We start from the raw sequence: 21,224 nt of genomic DNA on the forward strand, positions 1-21,224 counted from the left end.
ACAGCCAGTGACCAAAGGAGTCACATGGCTGCAGCAGCTTTAAAGGTGCAATGTGCAAGATCTGAATTTTAGCTTAAAATGTTCAAAAAATGAACTAACACTATCAATAGTATGTGAAGGAGCCACAGTAATGATGTCATGACCAAGGACTCCATCTTTTGTATTTCAGTGATATCGACAGAAATGAGCATGCTAACTAACTAGCTGCATCCCGCACCGTGTTGTAATACCACTTTATGACACTAGATGCTGTGTGAGTCAGTGTAGCTTCTAGTCTGCCCTCAGTCCCATGAAGAAGAACAACTTCCTCCAGAGCTTGAAGTTACGCTACAACTCCCAACTTAAAAAAAAAAGTTCCCTACTAGCATCACAGAAACGCAGAGATGGCTGGAGCGCCTAGAAAGCGATCTTTATCTCCGTCCAGAAGGACTGCTCCGACAAGAAACCGCATTCAATGGCAAAGAAAAGAAGAAAACGTATGTATAGTTATCTTTTTGACTGTTGCAGTGTTTTATCATTTTATTGTTATTTCCTATAAATTCGTTAATTGGATACTGCACCAAACACCAAGCCAGATATCTTGTAAGTAAAAAACTACCTGGCAATGAACCTTATTTTCTGATTCTGCCTTTGTGATGATGTCATCATCCCTTCCTCATGCTGCTAGAGCCTGACACCCATGTGTCATGCAGAATCCTCTTGCCTTCATATGTTTATAGGTAATAAAAACATACTGTTTATATTACAAGTACTCATAATTTGTTTCAGTGCTATCAACAATTTTAACTATCAACAATAAATGCACATATAAATAATAAATTATAAAGAACATGGGGAAAACAACAACATGATTAACTGGAGGTGAAATGCTGCCCCCTATGAAGGTGGATCTTACTTGTGTGTGTGTGTGTGTGTGTGTGTGTGTGTGTGTGTTTTACCTGGTCGTAGTATTTGTTAATGTACTTGTAGAGTTCATGAAGAGCAACAACAGTGTTCATCTCCGAGGCGAAACTCTGAAACAGACACAGAGAAGTTCATGTTGATGTGAAGTTGTTTTCTTCAGTAACATCTGTAGTTCAGGTTTGAGTTCACTGACCCCTGAGAGTTCAGTCAGAGTGGAGTTCATCTCCTGGTAACAGCCTGACGCAGCGCTGTGGATGTCACTGTAGTACCTACACACACACACACACACACACACACACACACACACACACACACACACACACACACAGTTTACATGATGTGACATTAGTGAACATATTTCTATGGTAACTGTACAACAGTGAGCATGTTTCTACGGTAACTGTACGACAGTGAGTGTGTTTCTTTAGTAACTGTAAACCAGAGAGCGTGTTTCCACAGCAACTGAACTGTACATATTAAAACTTAGTGCACCCTGACAGGAAGGCGTCTCACCTCTCTACCAGCTGTTTGTATCGGGGGATCTCTCTGGCGTACAGCAGCTTGTTGACAGGAGAGTCCTGATTGGACAGAAATATATTATGAGATCCACACAGAGTTAATATGTGTAGAGCCAGATACTTCATGCTATAACAGACAGCGGGACAGACAGAGAGACACACAGATCATACCCGTCCCACTTTGTGTTCAGAGGTGGTGCAGGAGTCGATGAAGGTCTGAGCAATGACTGACAGGACGGCGTCGATGCTGTCGGTCACCTGAACATCCAAAACAAACTGAGGGTTCTTCAGGATGTTCACCCAGAATCTGAGAGGGAGACTACAGACAGACAGACAGGTCAGAGAGACAGACAGGTGACTAAGTATGTCAGATGATCAGGTGTATGTCTTACCTGTTGGTCTTCCAGATGTGAACCGTCTCGGGGTCGTCAATGCCGTGTTTCTCAGCCATGTCGTCCAGGAAGTCAAAGAAGAATCTTACGGCAATTGGAGGAGGGCGCTTTGTACTGAGGATGGCCACAAAGACATCGTCCACAAACTTCTGCAGTGTCCCCTAGGTAGAGAGAGAGAGATAGAGGGAGAGACAGGTAGAGAGAGAGAGATGTTGCAATTTTGTGTGTGTGTGTTACCTTCATGGACAGCAGTCTGGTCAGGTAAATCTCAGATATTAATGTGTGTGTTACCTTCATGGACAGCAGTCTGGTCAGGTAAATCTCAGGTATGGCCTTGGCTCGCTCTCTCTCCCTCATGCTGCTCTTTCTGTGTTTTGGAATTTCAGGATCTTCGCTGCTCTTCACCAGGTGCCACAGACGAAGACCCTCCTCCTCCTCACCCTCTAGCATCGGTGTTTCTATGACAACAACAAACAGAAATGTGTTGTGTTGGGTCTGGGTTCTGTGTACTTTTGATACCCTAAATGTTCTAAAATGGTCTGTTATTGTATATGTTCTATATATTTCTCTTTATAGTTCTTAATGGTGTTCTTTGCATTGACTCTGGGTTCTAGATGTTCTACATGGCTCTCTCTGTTTTGGTTCTGGTTTCTCATGTTCTATAAGTTCTAGACTGTTTGGACGTGTTATGGTCTTACTCTCTCCAGTCTGGAACACCTGGTTGATTCCAACTCCACCTGAGTTCTGTGAACGAGGAATCAGAGCCACAGTCGCACCGTCTGGAACCTGAAGAACAAGAAGGAGACGTAAGGAATGTAAACAAGGAGGTAAAGAGGAACAGAGTTCATGAGAGAACATGAAGAGAACATGGGAGAACATGAGAGAACATAAGAGAATGTGAAGACGCAGCGTGATTGGTCAGTCGTTGCTACCTTGTAGTGCTGCAACGTGTTGATCCGTTTCCAGCGACCCTGAACCACTGCTGTGACATCATCATCCGACAGGGTCAGGTGACCCGCCTGACCTGAACGCCACTCTGACATCAAACACAGACACACAGGTCAGTATGAGCTGTCAATCAAACCACAGACAGGTAAGACAGGTGAGACAGGTATGGGTGTGTACCCAGGTCCAGACTATCAGCTGCTGGTCTTTGAGAGAACGGAGCTCCCCTGTAGACTTGATCCAGGATCTTATCCTTCACCTGAAAACAGGCAAACAGGGAGACAGAGAGGTGAGAGACAGACAGGTGACAACAAGACATGCAGGTGGTAATCAGACAGACAGGTACCTGTGTGATAGTGTCGGTGTCGAGCACCTTAACAGGACACGGCTGAACCTCAACTCCGTTCTTCACCAAGACTGTCAGGGTCTGAGAGACAGACAGATACAGAGACAGACAGGTACAGAGAAACAGGTACAGAGGAACAGGTAGAGAGAGACAGACAGGTACAGAGAAACAGGTACAGAGAAACAGGTAGAGAGAGACAGGTAGACATGTTAAGGTAAAAAAAAAAACATGACTCATGTATTGTTTGTGTATACCAATCAGCACACCTGTTGTCCATTATGACTTACCTATATTGTCAAGGTGAGTATAAATGAATAATACAGACAGGTGAGATGTGTGTGTTGCTGTGGTTACCATAGCAGAGTAGTCAATGTCCTCTCGCAGCAGGTGACTGTCGTTGAGTGTTCGTTTGGCTTTTCCTGTCACGGCGTCAACTGGCCCTTTGTCTACCTGATACTTTATAGCTCTGTAGAGCATGTAGAGAGGCTCACCTGCCACCTCCTGACAGACAGGTAGAGAGGTAGACAGGTGAGGGTGACACAGACACAGTTCAATGCAAACACACACATATAGAGACAGACAGGCATTTACCTTCAGGAAGGAGTAGAGGCAGATCGACATCCAGTTGGTCAACATCTTCTCTACAACTGTCTCTGTCCTGAAACACAGACAGACAGACAGAGAGAGAGAGACAGAAAGAGAGAGACAGACCAGCAGACAGACAGGTTAGTTATCAGCTGACCGTCTGGATGAACTAAGGACCAAATCAAAGTCCTACAATCCACCAATTTCTGAAAACACTGGATCAGAGCAATCACCCAGTCCCACTGTGGATGGCCACGCTGACCCAAAACTGGCCCCAGTGTTAGATCTGATCCAGAGTCAGCTAAACCTGTACCCTTGGGACCTGGTTGGTGATGCTCCCACACACAGATGTGGTATCTGAGGCTTGCTGAAGGCTACTTTGACTTATTGTTGTGGTTGGAGGAGGCGGTCAAGCTCAGGAAGGAGGCCTCTCCAGCTGGTTAGTGGAGGACTGCTGACCCAGACAACAGAGGTAGATACATTTCATCTTTTCTATATGGGTGTTGGAAACAAAGAAGCACAACACAGGGTGGTGGTTCACATTCTTAAAAAAGGAGGCTCACAAAACCCAGACTCCATGGCAGAGTCTCTGTCAGGCTGCTGAATGGACACTGGCTGATTGTTGAACCTCAGATTCAAGAGGACTGATGTAGATTCTTTCCTAGTCATGGACCAGTGGACCAGATGTTTGTCTTGCAGACATCCTAGAAGGATCATGGGAGTTTGTTCATCCAGTCTACATATGTTTTGTGGAGCTGGAGAAGGCTTATGACTGTGTTCCCCAGGGTATGTTGTGGGGTTTTCAGTGGGTGTTGGACCATCTGAATATTTGGTGACCTCATTGCATCTTTGCTTTTTGTTGTGTGGTTTTTAGCTTAGAGCACACTTGAGGGATTACGTATGACATTTAGTCTGGGGAGACCTTGAAATCCATTGGGTCCGTTAGGTGGATTTGAAGAGGATCATTGAGGATCCTCTTCATATTCTGCTGCCAGCAGCAGAAAATAGATGGGTTGCTAGACTTTGTAGTTTTCTAGCTACCATCAAGTCTGCCTGTGCAGCTTTTCAGAAAGCAGAGCATTTCCTGTTTCCAACCCTGATGTGCTAAGTCTAAGGCAAAAGAATCAAGAATCTAAAGAAAGTCCAGCTACTGTGAACTAGATGCTGTTTGTCCTGGATGATTTACAGGATTTTTACTGACATGTTTTCAAGCCTATAAAATGTTTCCATGGTGTTTAGACCTAATGGACTCTTTCTGAAGGACTGGCTATCTGTGGTGACTTTCCTCAAGCTGTGATCTAAAATCTGATGGTCTTTGGAAAATGAATCAGTTTGAGGATGAAACAACTCCTCTGTGGTTGTTTGAACTTTTCTAAGGTTGACTCATTTCACAGATTAAGGTGTGTTTGTTTTACATACCGGCGTAGCATGAGTTTGGGGTTCTTGGCAACATACTGCTGGACCAGGTCCTGCAACAGACTTTTCATGACCTCAGTGAAGTACTCCAGTTTATCATGAAGGGCCATGGTGAGCAGACTGGCAACATAACCCCGGTCTCTCTGAGAGAAACCCTGCTGGGCCTCCAGAGTGTGGATGAACTGAGACAGAGACAGAAGACAAACATCACCTGCAGGTCTCCTGATCCAACACCAAGTTACATGAGTATTACATGACCCTCCTGCCCCCTCGGCTAACAACCCACTCTAGTAAGGAAGAGTCTGTTGTTGAGCAGGTTGTTGAGCTGCTGGAGTCCCTGCTCCACAGTCTGCCTCCTGGACTCCGGAAGATCCAGCTGGCGGCTCAATGGTGCCGTCTGCTGGCCGGGAAAAAAGACTCTCTCTGCATACGTCCTGTAGTCCAGCAGGGGGAGTCCTGGTCCTCCAACATCACTGCTCAAGTCCATCATCTCTGTCATTAGGTCTACACAAAGAAGGAGAAGAAATTGCACTGAGATCCAGTGGGAAAACTGATTTAATGTAAATCCATGATTCTTTACGCTTAAAATTTTAGATCATGCTGTTGAACTCAGGAAACTGAGATCCAAAGTTAATTCTTGACTGTGGTTGCCACAGTCAAGAACGAACTTTAATTCTCAGCTTTCCAGCCGACATATGCTGAGGAAGACCATGTGACGCAGTCGAAATCTTAGATCAGCTGCTGAGTGAATGTTGTGGTGACGTTTCTGTCCGACTGGAGCGTCTGCAGAGTGTGTATGTGTACCAGTGAACTCTTTGCGACACTGATCTCCAACATTGATTTCCAGAGTTTCCAACTGCAGCAAAACCTTCTTATAATCTCTGAGCGCCTGTTTACTCTTCCTCCTGCGCGCACACACACACACACACACACACACACACACACACACACACACACACACACACACACACAGAGAAACACAAGTCATGAAATACAACAGCTGTGCTTAGTAAAAACTCCTTGTGCATTAAAGTATTATATCCTCTCAAGCAAATGTATTAACCCCAGCAGATACCTAAACACACATTGTCTAAACTTTATTAAAGCCTTCAGCGGAGATCCCAGAGTTAAATGATAGTATGTAGAATATTTCCATCTAATGGAGCACTGAAGTTTGTCACTCAGTAAAAAAAAAAAAATACAGAAGATGTAGTGTCAGAAAAAGAGGAAGAATTTGATTTTAATAAGAATCAAAGCTGCTTAAGGAAAACAAAGGGTTAAAGTTAAATTTCTAATTTCATTTAAAAAAGCAAGATTTTAGACAAGATGAAAAACATCTAAAGGGAAACTTCAAACCATATCTACCTTTCTGAGTAAATTATCTATACAGTCACTTTTTATTACATACAGTCACTTGTCGCCTCAGTCTAGAAAAGTTAGACAGTACTGTATTGTGCTGCACTGCACTGTGTAATACTATACTGCACTGTATTGTACTGCATTGCACTGCACTGCACTATACTGTATTGTATGGCGCTGTACTATATTGCACTGCACTGTATTGTACTGTATGGCGCTGTACTTTACTGTACTGTACTGTATTGTTCTGCACGGCACTGTATCCAACTGCACTGCACTGAACTGTTGGTAAAACAGACTGAATAACACTAAGACAGAAGGTAAAACAGCAGGAAACTGCAGTAAAAACCTGCAACCTGCAACTGAACTCTGAAAACAGAGACATGGAGGCAGACGAACAGGTACCTACCTGTACATCAGGATGACCACTAGCACTGACAGGATGATTACACCTGTTCCTGCCCCCAAACCAATCTGAGCAGCCAATGGAACGGGAGACAGCAGAGAGTCACTGTCGTACTGAACCATTCCCAGGTCCACCTGCAGGTTTCCCATAAACACCTGGGAGACAGACAGGGAGATAGGGAGACAGGGAAACGGGGAGGGGCCAAACAGACAGACAGGGAGACACAAAATGTTTAAAAATGTATGACCTTGTGAGGCAGCTCCTTGCTGATGTCCAGACTGTGTGTATACTGTTTGTGTTATCTATATCAGGTGTCTATCACGTGTATATAAATACATGTGGGCAGCTCGACACTATTACAAACGTGTTCTGTGTATTTATCAACATGTAGGTTATGTATTCATGGCTCTGTGTATATCCTGGTGTAGGGTATATGAATGTGCTACCTTGAGACTTGGCAGGTCGTTGCTGTCGTCCACACTCATTGGTTGGATCTCTGGAGGTTCACAGTACAGGTGTGTGTTGTCCAGAGTTTTCACCTCACACTCCTGATCTCCAAGCCGAGCGGTTACTTCCTGTCTGGACATGGCTCTGGTCAAGTCCTGACCCTGAGAGACCAGAGCAGACATCAGGACTGATTCATTGTGTGGGTTCCTGAACAGACGTCAGTGAACTGGATTTGTCGGTTTACCTCCACAGCGATCACTCCTCCCGGTTTGAAACGATACGGAGCATCTGGAGCTTCTCGATTCAGATGAAAAAACTCTGGGTTTGGATAATAAGTGAAGCTTTTACCCTGAGAGACAGACAGTAAGGTGGACAGAGACAGACAGGTTACTCTATTAGACAGAGAACTGATGATCCTGTACAACCCCATTCATCCTGGATCTCTGTCTGTAGGGCAGGTTTGTCATCCATCACCACATGTAGTCAAACTGTCTGATTAACAGCATCTAAATCAGCTGTGATCAGCCCCTGTCTGCAGTGTATCAAGATGTTGAGACAACTATCACTGCATTGCTGTGATACTGAAGGACACTTCAAAACAGGAGGCTTCTGAATGGAGTTCTGCAGCATCTGTTTTCTCTGGGGCTTTTTTGGAGGGTCATCAGACATACTGATATCCTCAGGAAGTGACGTCACACTGAATCAGATCAACGTGGTTCAGGTGTGTGGGTTCAGGTCTGACTCAGTCAGGAGGAGAACGACCATTTTGACTCTGTATCTTTGCTCACCCTTCCACTCTCGGTGCCCCCCCTGGGGAGACAGACAGGCAGACAGGTAGAAAGACAGACAGACACGTAGACAGGCAGGCAGACAGACAGACAGGTAGAAAGGCTGAGAGGTAGACAGACTGAAAGGTAGACACAGACAGACTAACAGACAAACAGGCCGGAAGGTAGGCAGAGAGACAGACAGGTAGAAAGACTGAGAGGTAGACACAGACAGACTGACAGGCAGGCAGACAGACAGGTCGGCAGAGAAACAGACAGACAGGTAGACAGACAGACAGACTGACAGGTATACAGACAGACAAGTAGACAGACAGACAGACAGGCAGACAGGCAGACAGGTACCTTGATGCTCTCGTAGTGTACTCTGAGGTTGTCCAGTTGAAACCAGACACTTTTTACTTTGACCTCTGGGGTCACTGTGGGGGTTGGACAGGTCATCTGAGAGGACGAAAGGACCGAACAGTGCTCCGATACCTGAGAGACAGACAGATGAAGACACACACAGGTGTAGAGAGAGACAGGTTGAATCAAAGTCAGCACAGTGAGCAAGATACATCTGATTCGTTAGTTCATCTCACCGTTGTCATGGTGCTGTTGAAGACCAGCTGCTGCTTGGCGGTGAGGAGAGCCAATCGTCTTCTCCGTTTCACCCTCTGGACCTCCAGAGGCTCCACCCACACAGATATGATTGGCTGCTGGACCACATCCAGGTTCCTGCCTGTCACCATGACGATGCGCCCCCCTCTGTGGACAGGAAGTCAACACCTTATTATGACGTCAGGTTGATTAGTGATCGATTATTGGTGACAAAGTTCTTACGCATAGAAGCTCTCTGAAGGTGTGGCGTCAGTGATGACGGGGTCATCAAGGTAACGGAAGGTAACGTTGGGAACGATCCGCTCTGCTTTACCGAACAAAACCCGAACTGTGACTCCACCAGTCTGAGTACTGGCACCAGTCTGACACACCAACTGGGTGTCATTCACCTCCTCCACACTGAGAGGAGACAAGGAAAACCAGAGGACAAGGAGACAAGGAGAGGATACAAGGAGAAAAGGAGTCAAGGAGAAAAGGAGACCAGAGGACAAGGAGACAAGGAGAGGATATAAGAAGAAAAGGAGTCAAGGAGAAAAGGAGACCAGAGGACAAGGAGACAAGGAGGGGGAGTTAATATGTCAGTCAGACATAACTGCTGTTGAACAGCAGAACCAGTAGTAGTACTATAGTACTGTAGTATCCACATGTAGTAGTAGTAGTAGTAGTACTGCAGTACTCACATGTAACAGGGCTGTGGACCCACGAAGGCGCTCAGGTCAGACGTCTGTCCAGTCAACAGCTGCCATCCTCTGATGGTCAGTCTGGTTCCTCCAGATACTGGACCTTTATTAGGAACCAGCTCCAGGAGCTGAGGGTCCTGAACAAAAGAACACACAGGAGTTAGAGAGGATCTGGATCAAAGCCTCTGTCCTCTCTACTTCCTCATATGAGCAATAGAGACTGAGACTGTGGGGGGTCACATGTGTGGTCCTGGCTTCTGGACAGTGACTGAAACAATGAGATGGTGGATTCAAGCAGCTGAATGAGTTTCCTTGGCAAAGAGTCTGGACTCTGAGATCCAGGAGGAAGAGTTGGAGGAGGAGGACCACTGCTCCTTTAACATCTCTGCAGGACCAACGTCACACTCACCTGATAGGTGAAGATCTGCGTTGATCTCCCAGGTGGGGTTGTTCCCACGGTAACCAGGATAGGTCCCTCCCTCTGCTTCCCACTGGGCTGCAGCTCACACACAACCCTACACACACACACACACACACACACACACACACACACACACACACACACACACACACAAACACAGACACGCATGCAGTCTTGACACAGTGTTTTACATTATACAGAGCCATTTCAAAATTCATTCAATAATGTGTGTGTGTGTGTGTGTGTGTGTGTGTGTGTGTGTGTGTGTGTTACCTGGTGGAGATCTGGTATCCTACAGATTGGGGCGGACACTGAACACCTGCCACTGTGACTCCATCCACCACATCCTGGTACTTCATCCCCAGATTTGACCCTATGATTGTTACCAAGACTCCACCCTCGAGAGGACCAGAGAGAGGTAACACCTGCAGACAGACAAGTAGACAGACAGTTTGAAAGTTTCCATGGCAACAAACTAGCCCTGTGACAACAAACTGGTCATTACATTCACCTGAGTGATCTGAGGAGGTGGGCAGGTGTCTTCAGGTATGCCGGTACATGATTGGTTGTAAACACAGCTGGGGGTGGGGCTTCCCGGACACCACACGCAGCCGTACTCCTCAGGGACCGCCCTGCACTGCGAGCAATCTGATTGGCCAGCTGAGCAGTCGTACAACTGGACTGAAGAACACAAGAGATAGAGAGACAGTTAGTGATACCTGTCTGATAGACACATAAACAGACACACACACACACACACACACACACACACACACACACAGTTCTTACGTCGGAGGCCAGGTGAGGCGTCAATGCGTCTCTCTCCTTTTCGCAGGTAGACGGGGGCAGAATACTGAAGCTGACTGACTGCATACTGAAACTACAGAAAGACAGACAGATGAGGGAGAGACAGGTGAGAGACAGACAGGTAAGAGAGAGAGATACAGGCAGGTGGATAAACAGACAGGTGAGAGAGGTGAGAGACAGACATGTGGACAGAGAGACAGTAAACACACCACTGTGTGCATTACCTGGTGTGGGCTGCAGGTGAAGGTGTGTGTGTTGTCATGTGATTTCTCCACAGCAGCTGTCAGGTTGATCTGGACTCCTTGGATTTCCACAACACACAGGTACTGAGCTTCATCCTGCAGAGACACAGATGGAGACTTGGTCTGATCCAGGTCCTTTGGTAAACTGGACTGATCATAATCCTCACGCAACACCTGAGGAGTCACCTGGTCACTATGGTCATTTATTTTTTACAGTTGTCACAATAACACATCCACATTCACAGAGTAATGACTCTCTGGTTCTGGATACCATCTCTGAGTCTAAACAACAAACAGGTCTCACGGTGTAGATGTCCAGGTTTCGTCCCTCTAACACCACAGTGGTGCTCAGGCCCATCGGCACTAAGGCAGAACTCTGCAGGGAGAACACCAGGGGACAGGGACCAGGAGAGTCCTGCAGACAGACAGGAGACAGGGTGAGACAGGCAGACAGACAGACAAGCAGGTAGACAGTCAGGGTGAGACAGACAGAGAGACAGACAGGCAGGTAGAGATACAGACAGATAGTCTCACTCTCTGGTTCAGGATGATGTGTTGGTTGGGACAGCTGTGGTTGTGAGTGCAGAGTTGATCCAGAGGACACCAGTTACACTTCCACACACTGCTGACACAGGCCAGACACCTGAAACACACCATCATCATCATCATCATTATCACCTTCATCATCACCGTCATCATTATCATCATCACCTTCACCATCATCATCATCACCATAGACACACTACTGTGTGTGTGTGTGTGTGTGTGTGTGTGTGTGTGTGTGTGTGTGTGTGTTTTCTTACTGGGAGCTCTGGTTGAGGCGGCTCACTGCTCCACAGTCATAGAAGGTCATGTGACCTGTGGTGATGGTCACGTGATTGAACCTCAGTGACACAGGCAGGATCATGTGATCTGGAAGCAGAGCAGGAAGTTCTGAGTCCTGATCAGCTGATCTTGAAACATGAATCCCTACGAACATGCTGTCTCACTCACCTCTTCCTGCGGGCATGGGTGGGAGGAGCTCCGGTGCAGGTGATTGACAGGTGATGCTGGTTCCCATGACGATGGCTGGCTGAGGTGGGAGGAGCCCAAAGGCACAGGATAGAGACTCAGCCTCAGTGAGGGTGGGAAGTTGGATGACTGACAGCGTTACCTTGGATAAAACAGAAACACACACGTGGTCATATCAACATCAGAGGCTGAGGAGACTCTCAGGATAGAGGTCTTCACAGATCCACTGAGACCCTGCCCAGGAAACCAGTTTTACTGCAGTGGGTCTCGGGTCTGTGTGTCAGTATCTATCTGGGTCTATATAGACCCAGTGTATCAGCTGTGATCACGTGGTCTGACACAGTGAGACCGACATAAGCTAAAACCAGGAAACAAAAATCAGCCCAACAACAGACCTGTACCTGGGTCTGCTCATCTTTGCTCTGATTGGCCGGCTGCAGGCTCTGTACTGTCACACACTGATTGGTTGGTTCGAAGCTCCAGAGCCAGTGATTGGACTGAAGGTGACGCTGACACTGATGTTTACGGGAACATCTGGACAAAAGAAACAGACAGTCAGACAGACAGGCAGAGAGACAGAGAGATAGACAGGCAGACGGAAAGACAGATGGACGGAGAGACAGACAGACAGACAGATGGAGAGAGAGACAGACAGACAGACAGACAGGTATGCAGACAGAAATAGAGTGAGACAGGCAGACAGTGAGACAGACAGGCATACAGACATACCTTCCCTCCAGAACACACCAGCCACAGTATGGATCTCTGACGGCGAGACAGGACTGACAGTCTGTCTGTCTCTCACATGACGACACAGGAACCTTTGACAACTGAGAGGAAACAACAACATGTCAGTTTGATCATCAGAGAGAAAGAGAGACAGGATGAAGACAGAGACAGACAGGAACCATGGAGGAGGATGTCTCTCACCCTGCTGCTGGTTAAAACATAAATGTGCTGCTGGCTCTCGTCCAATAGGAGGTCAGCACTGACAGCGCTGCCGCTGTTCACCGACACACTGCCATACAGATCACCTGACCAGTCAGTGCGCACCAACACCTGGAACACAGGGGAGTTCAGTTATTAACATGTAATAGTAAGAGGTTCAACATGTTTGTGTTCATCATCACAGTGATGATGATGATGATGATGATGATGATGATGATGATGATGATGATGATGATGATGATGATGATGATGATGACGTGACCTCACTGGTTTTAAAGAGACTAAGAAACCACTGCACTCAAACAAACCTTGACTCAACAGGAAGTGCTCTGTTTTAGCAAGTGGCCAGCAGGTGGTGCTGTTTCACCACAACCACAGATCCTCCACCTTCATCTATCATGTAACTTATAGAAAATGAACAGAGTCCATGCTGCTGCTTCGATCCACCTCCAGAGTCACAGATCACATGACCACACCTGGATCATCACAGGTGGTCGCACCTGACAGTGGCTGATCTCCGCTGCTAGTCCCACCTCAGCACACCTGGATAAATGATGCTCAGCCGGAACCAGTCCAGGTACACTGGTCTGACTCCAGGTGCCGACACTGGGCTTCTTAAAACACTCTGATAGAACCACGCACTCATTGATTGGTTATAAAGTAAGTGGGGTTTGAACTCCTCTCTCACTGAGGTGACAGTGCGAAGACGTAAAGACTCAGAGTTGTTGAGAGCAGAGGGGCGGTGATGAGTCTGAGTCCACCACAGACAGGATCCAGACCAGGACACATCATAGGAGGAGGAGCTGCTCTGTTTCACCTTAACACTGCGTTCACACACAGATGAGGAGTAGTAATCTGTGTTGTGTTGAACATGTCTACTGTACATCCTCTGCTCTGATTGGACAGTGTGTGAGCTGACGGATGGATCAGTGCTGTGGTCTGTGGTCCTGTATCTGAGCTGGTCTCATCTCTGCGAGTGAACAAGCTCAGAATTTATCTGAACAGAACAGAGCTGTAAACTTCTGAGAGCGTGTGTGTGATTAAATATTAACAGGATGAATCAAAGCTCTGCTGTTTACCTCATTAACACACACACACACACACACACACACACACACACACAGTAAATGTTTCAGAGGTGTCCTTCTGGATCCTTACCCAGAGTGCACCTGGGGGACCAATAACCAATGAACAACAAGAGTCTGAGCATGCTCCCCTGTGACAACCCCAACCCACCCAACCCCCCACCCCGCAGCTAAACGCCCGTTAGTCATCACACTAACAGCCGTTTGTTTGGTGATAAAGAGCCTCAGGCTACAAGCTGTTCACTGTGTGTGTGTCTGTGTGTGTGTGTGAGTGTGTGTCTGTGTGTCTGTGTGTGTGCGTGTGTGAGAGATGTAAATGAGTTGTGTTGTGTAGCTGTGTGTAGTTGCTGTGTATTTTCAGCCCGGGAGGTGTTTCCTGGTGCAGTTACAAACAAACACAAACAGGAAACTTCAGGTCCAGAAACCGTCACAGCTGTGATCTGTACAACCAGTCTGATCTGATGGTCCCTGGACCAGCTGGGGGTTTCAGGCCTTGCTCAAGGGCACCTCAGTGTGGCAACACTGCTGTTCTTACACTCATCCCGCTGATCCGGGAATCAAACCGACAAAAGGGAACAATGAAAAAGTATATACTGTGCTCGTGTTGCCACCTTGTGCAGTTGTCCCTCTCTGTCTCCCAGGAAGGTGATGGTGTGTCCCGCCTCTGTAGCCGTGGTGACGGCGGTCAGCTGGGTGGTGGAGGTAAAGGTGGGCGTGGCCGGGAGCGGCACAGCACTGGCGATGGGGTTCGGTGTGTGTTCCCCCCCACAGGGGTACTCGGAGAGAGAGACCTTACAGATAAATGGGAGAGAGAGAGAGAGAGAGAGTCAGTGACTCAAACAAACATCAGCATGCATGTGAACAGTGCTGAGGGGAAATAACTACACTAGTGGAAGTTTTATGACAGTGTAATGAGACTGTGGTGTCAAGGTCTAAAAGCCTCCTGGTCCTGGTTTCAATGTGACCAGCAGTTGCAGGGACGGTCTGGCTCAGATTTCCGTTTACTGGAGGGATTTGTGACGTAAGTAATTTGAGTGAACAACACTGTGTTGTGTCATATTAGATAAAATGTTTGATTCATCCTCATAAACCTGGAGCCGCAGGTTGCGTCTCACCAGAAAAGAAACAGGAATATAGTATCTTGATAAGTTCTACGCTCAAACACCAACTGTACTAATGATGTGTGTGTCTGAGCTGTGAGCTGCTTCACTTTAATTATACACCACTCATGTTGATCTTTTATCCAGAGGAGCTTAAACTTTACCGTTCTACAGTTCTTGAGCGGAAATGTTTTTTAATCCTCTTGATGTTGTTTATCATCTCATGGCTGCTCTGGAGGGACTTTAAGATCTCCCATCATTTGAACTAAAAGCCACAGATCAAATCCCAGGACCAGCCCTGGGTGATTTTGGCATAGTGACCGCACTCGGCAGCATCATGTGGAAGCTGTTAGAGATGTTACTGAGCATCACAGAGGAGAACTTCTGTGATGATCCTGCTCTCTCTTCTTTAGGGCTGTCCACAAACTTCTGGACACATGAAGGTGTAAAGTGCTACTACAGGTGTGAACAGATGTGCAAAAAGACTCATGTGTCCATTCACCTTTAACACTCCTGTTTTTATCCACTCAACAACACAAAGGCAATGCAGTTAATCTGTGTCTGTGTGTGTGTGTGTGTGTGTGTGTGTGTGTGTGTGTGTGTGTGTGTGCGCGTGTGTGTGCGTGTACATGATAATATCTGGGTCAGATCAGTCCTACCGGCTGTGTGTGACTGTGTATTTGAGTGACAGCTGTCTAATGATAAATCCAGCTGCTGAAGATAACAGCTTTAATCCACACACACACACACACACACACACACACACACACACACACACACACACACAATCCAAACCATCTGATGTCATCAGATTTAATCTGTGATGTCATCAGTCAGACCAGATCAGAATATTTACTGATCGACAGTCAGACTCATTGCTATGGAGACAAACTCCTGGTGACTGTGATGGATACGTTTAGGTGTCACCCACAGTGACAGCAGAGAAGGAAATGAGATGTGTGTTTACCTTTGGTAGTTTGAGACATTTCGATGACACAGCGTACTCGATGTAGGCTTCTTCCTGTCCGTTGCTGCCTCGTCCTCCCTCTGTGTAACACACTTCCTGTGCCTGTCGCAGCATGGCGTCCAGCTTTGCCATCCCAAAAACACACAGTGCAGATCGACCAGTCGCTACAGGTGTGGACGCCTGCCCTACTGCCATGACGACAAACAGGGCGGGTTCACCTGAGTGGTTTCCTAACCACGCCCCCTGAGCCAGGTTGTATCCACCGTGGCACAGCAGTGGCACCTCCACATATGAGTAGAAACTGCGGTCAGAGGTGCAGAGGCGGGAGGCATAGGTCCGGTACTCCTTCTTGTGCCACATGTCCCGCCTCGAGAACAGGAAGTAGACGTGTTCACCGTGGGCAACAGCCTTCACAAAATGGTTGTTGTACTCAGAGTAACTTCCTACGACAAGTTTCCCCAGCTCCTCCTCCTGAGAGAACGCCCGGCGAGGTGGGACCACCGGGAACAGACGCCGCGTCGTGATTGGTGGGATGTCACCGGGACCTTTACTGGTGTAGCCTCGACCAACCAGCATGAGACGCAGCACGCCGTTCACTTCCTGTTTGTTCTCTATGGTAACTACCACAGCGACAGTGGAGACTCGGGGGTCGTTGGCGGCGACGTACTGAGTGTCTACGGGGTTAGACGTCTGATAGATGAGCTGAGAGATATTGGAGAGACTCCTGCAGAGAGAGAGAAGGCCACACTCAGTGGACTCCCTTAATACAGTTCATGATTTAACTAATCCAGACCACATGACGCTGTCAGGCTAAAACCACTCTGATAAAACAGTAAGAGGACTGAAAGGTCGGCTAAATGTCGGCATAGTGTCGGCTAAATGATGTAGGGAAGCCTCCCAGCATGCACTGGGCCGTTAGAGTCTAATCTCTCTTCATCGTTACTGGCTGTCCTCTGAGGGGAGGAAATGATGTCATGCTTAAAGTCATGATGCAGCTGACTGTTGTTCTTCTCTTACTGACTGATTCAATCATGATGAACTCTTACCTTTTATCACAGATGCCCTGATAGAGCGAACCACAGACGATCAAACTCCCTGGCTCCGCTCCCTGTCCCGCCTCCATCAGCAGCAGTTTGTTGTGGTTGTGTGTGGGTACGGCTGAGGGACAGTCCTGAGGGACAATGGGGGGCAGGCAGTCCGGGGAGTCCAAGTGAGGGCCGGTCCTAACATGTGACATCACTTCCAGGTCAGATGTCAACTGGTAAAGGTGGTCAACCCCGCCTACATACAGACGCCCTGTCCTCGGGTCCAGCAGTAAGTGAGAGAGGGGGGCGCCATGTAGCTCCACCCATCGCACTGAGGGGTCTGAGGTCACAATGACATCAGCAGAGAAGGAGGGAGGGAGGAGGAGGAGGAGGAGGAAGAGAAGAGACGGGAGGATGGAGGAGGCCAACATGGCAGCTCCTCTTTACCTGTAACAGGTGAGACAGAGAGAAAGAGCGAGAGAGAGAGAGAGAGAGAGAGAGCGAGAGAGAGACAGAGAGAGAGAGAGAGACAGAGAGACAGAGAGAGAGAGAGAGCGAGAGCAAGAGAGAGACAGAGAGACAGAGAGAGAGAGAGACAGAGACAGAGAGAGAGAGCGAGAGAGAGAGAGAGAGACAGAGACAGAGAGAGAGAGAGCGAGAGAGACAGAGAGACAGAGACAGAGAGAGCAAGAGAGAGAGAGACAGAGAGAGAGAGATTAAAAACACAGAAGAGGAACTGGTACTTGTCAAAATCTTAGTCTTAATCTAATGTTATCAGCAAATAGGAAAACACGGAGACACGCGGATCATCAACAAAGTGTTGGCTAAATGTTGGTTAAATATTGACAAAGTGTCTCAGCATGTGTACACACTGAAAGATTAGAGTTGACACACACTGCAGTGTTAGAGATCATCAGTCCTGTTTGCTTCGGGTTGGGTGAAAGGTCCTCCAGCTCTGGCTGTTCGACATCAGACTGAAACTGCTACAGAACAGAGACTCTGCAGAAAATGATCTGTGACGTGAGCCTTATTTTAAATCCACAGAGGGATTTGTTCTTGACTTCACCTTCAGCCCACAGAGACACTGATTTCTGACTGAACACTGAGTTCCCGCTGCTGTTTCAGAGCAAAGCTGAACCGTTACGTCTCAGATTAGAGTCAAGGAACATGAATCTGTTTCACAGCCTGAAATATCGAATATAAATATGTAAATACACCTGAGCAGGTGAAGCTGAGCCCTGCAGACTCTCTCTCTGTCTGTTTCTCTCTCAACTTATTAATAAAATATTTTGCTGCTTCACACTTTTCATGTGACGGTCAAACTGTAATTGACTGTGGTAACGTCACCATGGCAACACACCCGCAACCACGGCAACACAGTGAAACGACTCTAACCTCCAGTGGGTTGGTTGGTTTTTATGACAGACTGGAGTTTTAAACTGGTGTCAAACTGGTTTCAGTCTGAAGGCAGTTTTCTGTCACCAGACTGTAAAACTCTTACCTCTGACCACAGCCAACATCCCAGCAGGTGTGGTCAGGTGTGATCTGCTGCACCTGTGACCACACCCAGATATTAGACTGTTACTGTTCACGACTAGATTCAGGACTCAGGGGGACCTGGTCTTTGCTGTCAAGAGTCTTTGTATTCATTCTGTCAATAATCTGTATGTTCATTAGAGATGAAATGATTGGTCAGTTGATCAATAAGTTGACTGACAGAAAATTAATTTTGATGAAGTTGAGATTCTGTTTTATGTTGTAAACTACTGTTTGATCAAATGAAATATCTGAAGACGTCGTCTCCGTCTGTGATGAATTATTTCATACTTTTTATTATATTTTTTTATCAGTAATGAAAATCATTATGTTTTTTTTCATCATATCTGATATTTCCTCTCAGATTTATGTGATGTTCCACTTGAGACAAAGCACACCTGTATGACCCCATGACTAGGTCATGTGACCTGAGGATGAATATTTATAGTGTCATACTTTGGCTGTTGTGACGTCTGCAGCCTGTAGGTGGCGCTGTCAGGACCTCACTCTGGTCTTATGACCCATGTTTCCCTCTCATACAAAACACTATTCATCACTCTCTCTCTTGTGTTTGAGTCATGCTCGCTCGACCCTCCCTCCCTCCTGCTGTGTGTTGGTTCAGACTGAAACTATCGCTGTTTAACTTGCCCCAGTGCATGCTGGGAAACACCAAGAGAGGCCTCAGGACATACACACACACACACAGATGCTTCAACATTTCCATGGTAATACTGAACATCCTCACACTGTCTGTATGGTAATAACTTCCTCCTTCAGCCTGATGGGGGGCCTGTGTGTGTGTGTGTGTGTGTGTGTGTGTGTGTGTGTGTGTGTGTGTTAGGGGATAGAGAGAGGTTCATCTATAATTCATGCAGCTGAACAGAGAGAGAGAGAGAGAGAGTTGTCGGTTGTCAGAAAGTAAAATGAGAGAGTTAAAGTTGGAAGAAAGAGAGAGAGCAAGAGAGAGCGAGCGAGAGAGAGAGAGAGAGGTCTGGAGAAGGACAGAGGGAAGAGAGAGGGGTAAAGTGTGGGGGTGAAGAGAGGGAGGGGAGAGAGAGGTAGAGATGAAGGGGCGTAGATGGGGGGCTTCTGGAGGTAACGGAGCGTTAAAGTCAAAAATGAGGAAAAGGACAGACAGAAAATAAATTCATGTTTGATCAGTCACCTGTCTGTTCATGTTTTTCTATCAGACTCAAAGGATTCTGAGGATGAATGAGCCACACCCTCTCTGTGCGTGTGTGTTCACACTGACTTAGTCTGATAACATCTGTGTTTGATCATCAGATCAATATAAAGATTATTGGTAATATTTCGTAGTTCAGGTCAGAAGATAAAGGTGTTTCACAGAGGAACAGACACACACACACACACACACACACACACACACACTCACACAGTAAGCTCTTAGCTGCTGGTCAGACGGGTGACATGGATTCATCAGAGGTTGGAGCTCCTGTGTGAGACGATTCGATCAGTGATTGGCTGCAGCTCTAGTGTTTCTGTTTAACAGCACCTAGACAGGTAGGAAAGGGCTACGCGCTGTTCACCTGGTGTCATGTTTATATCACTGCTGATCACAGCTGATAAACACCTGGAGACTACTGTAGAGTCATGTGACCCGGGAGTGAACGCTGATTGTACCTTTCAAACTGATGACAGAGGCCGGGGGTTAGCGGGTGTTAGCGGGTGTCAGCGGGTGTCAGCAGGTGTTAGCAGGTGATAGCAGGCGTTAGCAGGTGTTCAGTTGTGGTTTGAAAGTCCACCTCTGCTGCTCAGAGCATCAGGGAATCCAGTTTCAGCTTCAACGAGGACACGACTGAACACGTGAGAGCTTGCAGGGTTATGTGATATTCAGAAACATGTCTGAGAGGATCAAGCAGACTTCCTTTTCCATACCTGTCAGCTCGCACCTTCAGCTGAACACCTCAACATCTCTCCTGAGTCACACCTGGACCTGATGATCTCTGACGACATACCTGACCAGCAGGTGAGCCACCACAAACCTCCTCACACCTGACTCCTCCTCATCATCAGCTTCACCTCGTACCATAGCAATGAAGTGTGCTGCTCTCTGATTGGCTGTCATGTGTCACACAGTTCAGGTGTAACTACAATCTGATTATTAACCGGCAGGTAACCACGGCAAAAGGACTGATGCTCCAGGTTCTGTCACCAGTCAACTTAAGGACACCTGGGAACCATTCCATGATCAGCAGGTTCCTTGAAAAACAAATGGAACCTCTGGAACCTTCCAAACCCCTGGAAACCAATTAAAGGTTCCTGGAACATCTATTCGTCTGTCTGGAACCTCCTTAAAGGTTCTTCCATGACTCCTGGCAGCTCCTCAAGGAAAGCTATTAAAGAATCACTGAAACCACGTACTGGACCACTAGAACCTGATCTGGTACCTCCTCATCCTCAAGGAACACTGGATCATCTTCCAGGATCCAAGGAGTGACCTGATACTTTCTTAGGGCCATAAATAATGCTGTTTACTGATTGGCTGTTAGGTGTGTGTTGTAATCCTGGTGTTTGTTCCAGATCTCCAGGTGTGCTAACCTGCAGGTAACCATGGTAACATGACAGATGCTGCAGGTGCAGTGGCACATTCAGCAGTTTACTTTGGTAAACACTGCAGTTTGTACTTCACTCCTCTTTTGTTCCCATCACCTCCCTACCCCTCCACCCCCCTCCCCCCCC

The 21,224-nt window shown here is 47.1% G+C and overlaps 1 protein-coding gene across 1 annotated transcript in view; it reads right to left on the bottom strand.

Annotated features, from left to right (window-relative positions):
* The window catches only part of plxnb3 (plexin B3), a 52,127-nt gene that overhangs the window by 5,011 nt on the left and 25,892 nt on the right, over positions 1–21,224 (bottom strand). The window contains exons 3-39 of the mRNA XM_023406146.2: positions 17,010–17,435; positions 15,964–16,687; positions 14,508–14,687; positions 12,794–12,922; positions 12,593–12,693; positions 12,265–12,397; positions 11,846–12,005; positions 11,656–11,764; positions 11,387–11,495; positions 11,157–11,267; positions 10,835–10,948; positions 10,593–10,683; positions 10,315–10,484; positions 10,077–10,228; positions 9,792–9,897; positions 9,383–9,519; positions 8,925–9,101; positions 8,684–8,849; positions 8,448–8,579; positions 7,562–7,666; positions 7,317–7,478; positions 6,874–7,025; positions 5,910–6,010; positions 5,392–5,609; positions 5,109–5,287; positions 3,696–3,762; positions 3,459–3,605; positions 3,105–3,185; positions 2,939–3,017; positions 2,746–2,849; positions 2,512–2,599; positions 2,105–2,271; positions 1,814–1,974; positions 1,593–1,740; positions 1,417–1,481; positions 1,097–1,172; positions 939–1,013 (exon numbers count right to left, since the gene is read on the bottom strand). Coding sequence (XP_023261914.1) covers positions 939–1,013; positions 1,097–1,172; positions 1,417–1,481; positions 1,593–1,740; positions 1,814–1,974; positions 2,105–2,271; positions 2,512–2,599; positions 2,746–2,849; positions 2,939–3,017; positions 3,105–3,185; positions 3,459–3,605; positions 3,696–3,762; positions 5,109–5,287; positions 5,392–5,609; positions 5,910–6,010; positions 6,874–7,025; positions 7,317–7,478; positions 7,562–7,666; positions 8,448–8,579; positions 8,684–8,849; positions 8,925–9,101; positions 9,383–9,519; positions 9,792–9,897; positions 10,077–10,228; positions 10,315–10,484; positions 10,593–10,683; positions 10,835–10,948; positions 11,157–11,267; positions 11,387–11,495; positions 11,656–11,764; positions 11,846–12,005; positions 12,265–12,397; positions 12,593–12,693; positions 12,794–12,922; positions 14,508–14,687; positions 15,964–16,687; positions 17,010–17,419 — 5,586 coding nt within the window. The 5' untranslated portion in view covers positions 17,420–17,435. The remainder of the gene's footprint in view (positions 1–938; positions 1,014–1,096; positions 1,173–1,416; positions 1,482–1,592; positions 1,741–1,813; positions 1,975–2,104; positions 2,272–2,511; positions 2,600–2,745; positions 2,850–2,938; positions 3,018–3,104; positions 3,186–3,458; positions 3,606–3,695; positions 3,763–5,108; positions 5,288–5,391; positions 5,610–5,909; positions 6,011–6,873; positions 7,026–7,316; positions 7,479–7,561; positions 7,667–8,447; positions 8,580–8,683; positions 8,850–8,924; positions 9,102–9,382; positions 9,520–9,791; positions 9,898–10,076; positions 10,229–10,314; positions 10,485–10,592; positions 10,684–10,834; positions 10,949–11,156; positions 11,268–11,386; positions 11,496–11,655; positions 11,765–11,845; positions 12,006–12,264; positions 12,398–12,592; positions 12,694–12,793; positions 12,923–14,507; positions 14,688–15,963; positions 16,688–17,009; positions 17,436–21,224) is intronic.

The sequence above is a fragment of the Seriola lalandi genome, unplaced genomic scaffold, assembly GCF_002814215.2.
Source record: "Seriola lalandi dorsalis isolate HSWRI2012SDOR001 ecotype SW California unplaced genomic scaffold, Sedor1 jcf7180002054296, whole genome shotgun sequence".
NCBI lineage: Eukaryota > Metazoa > Chordata > Actinopteri > Carangiformes > Carangidae > Seriola > Seriola lalandi.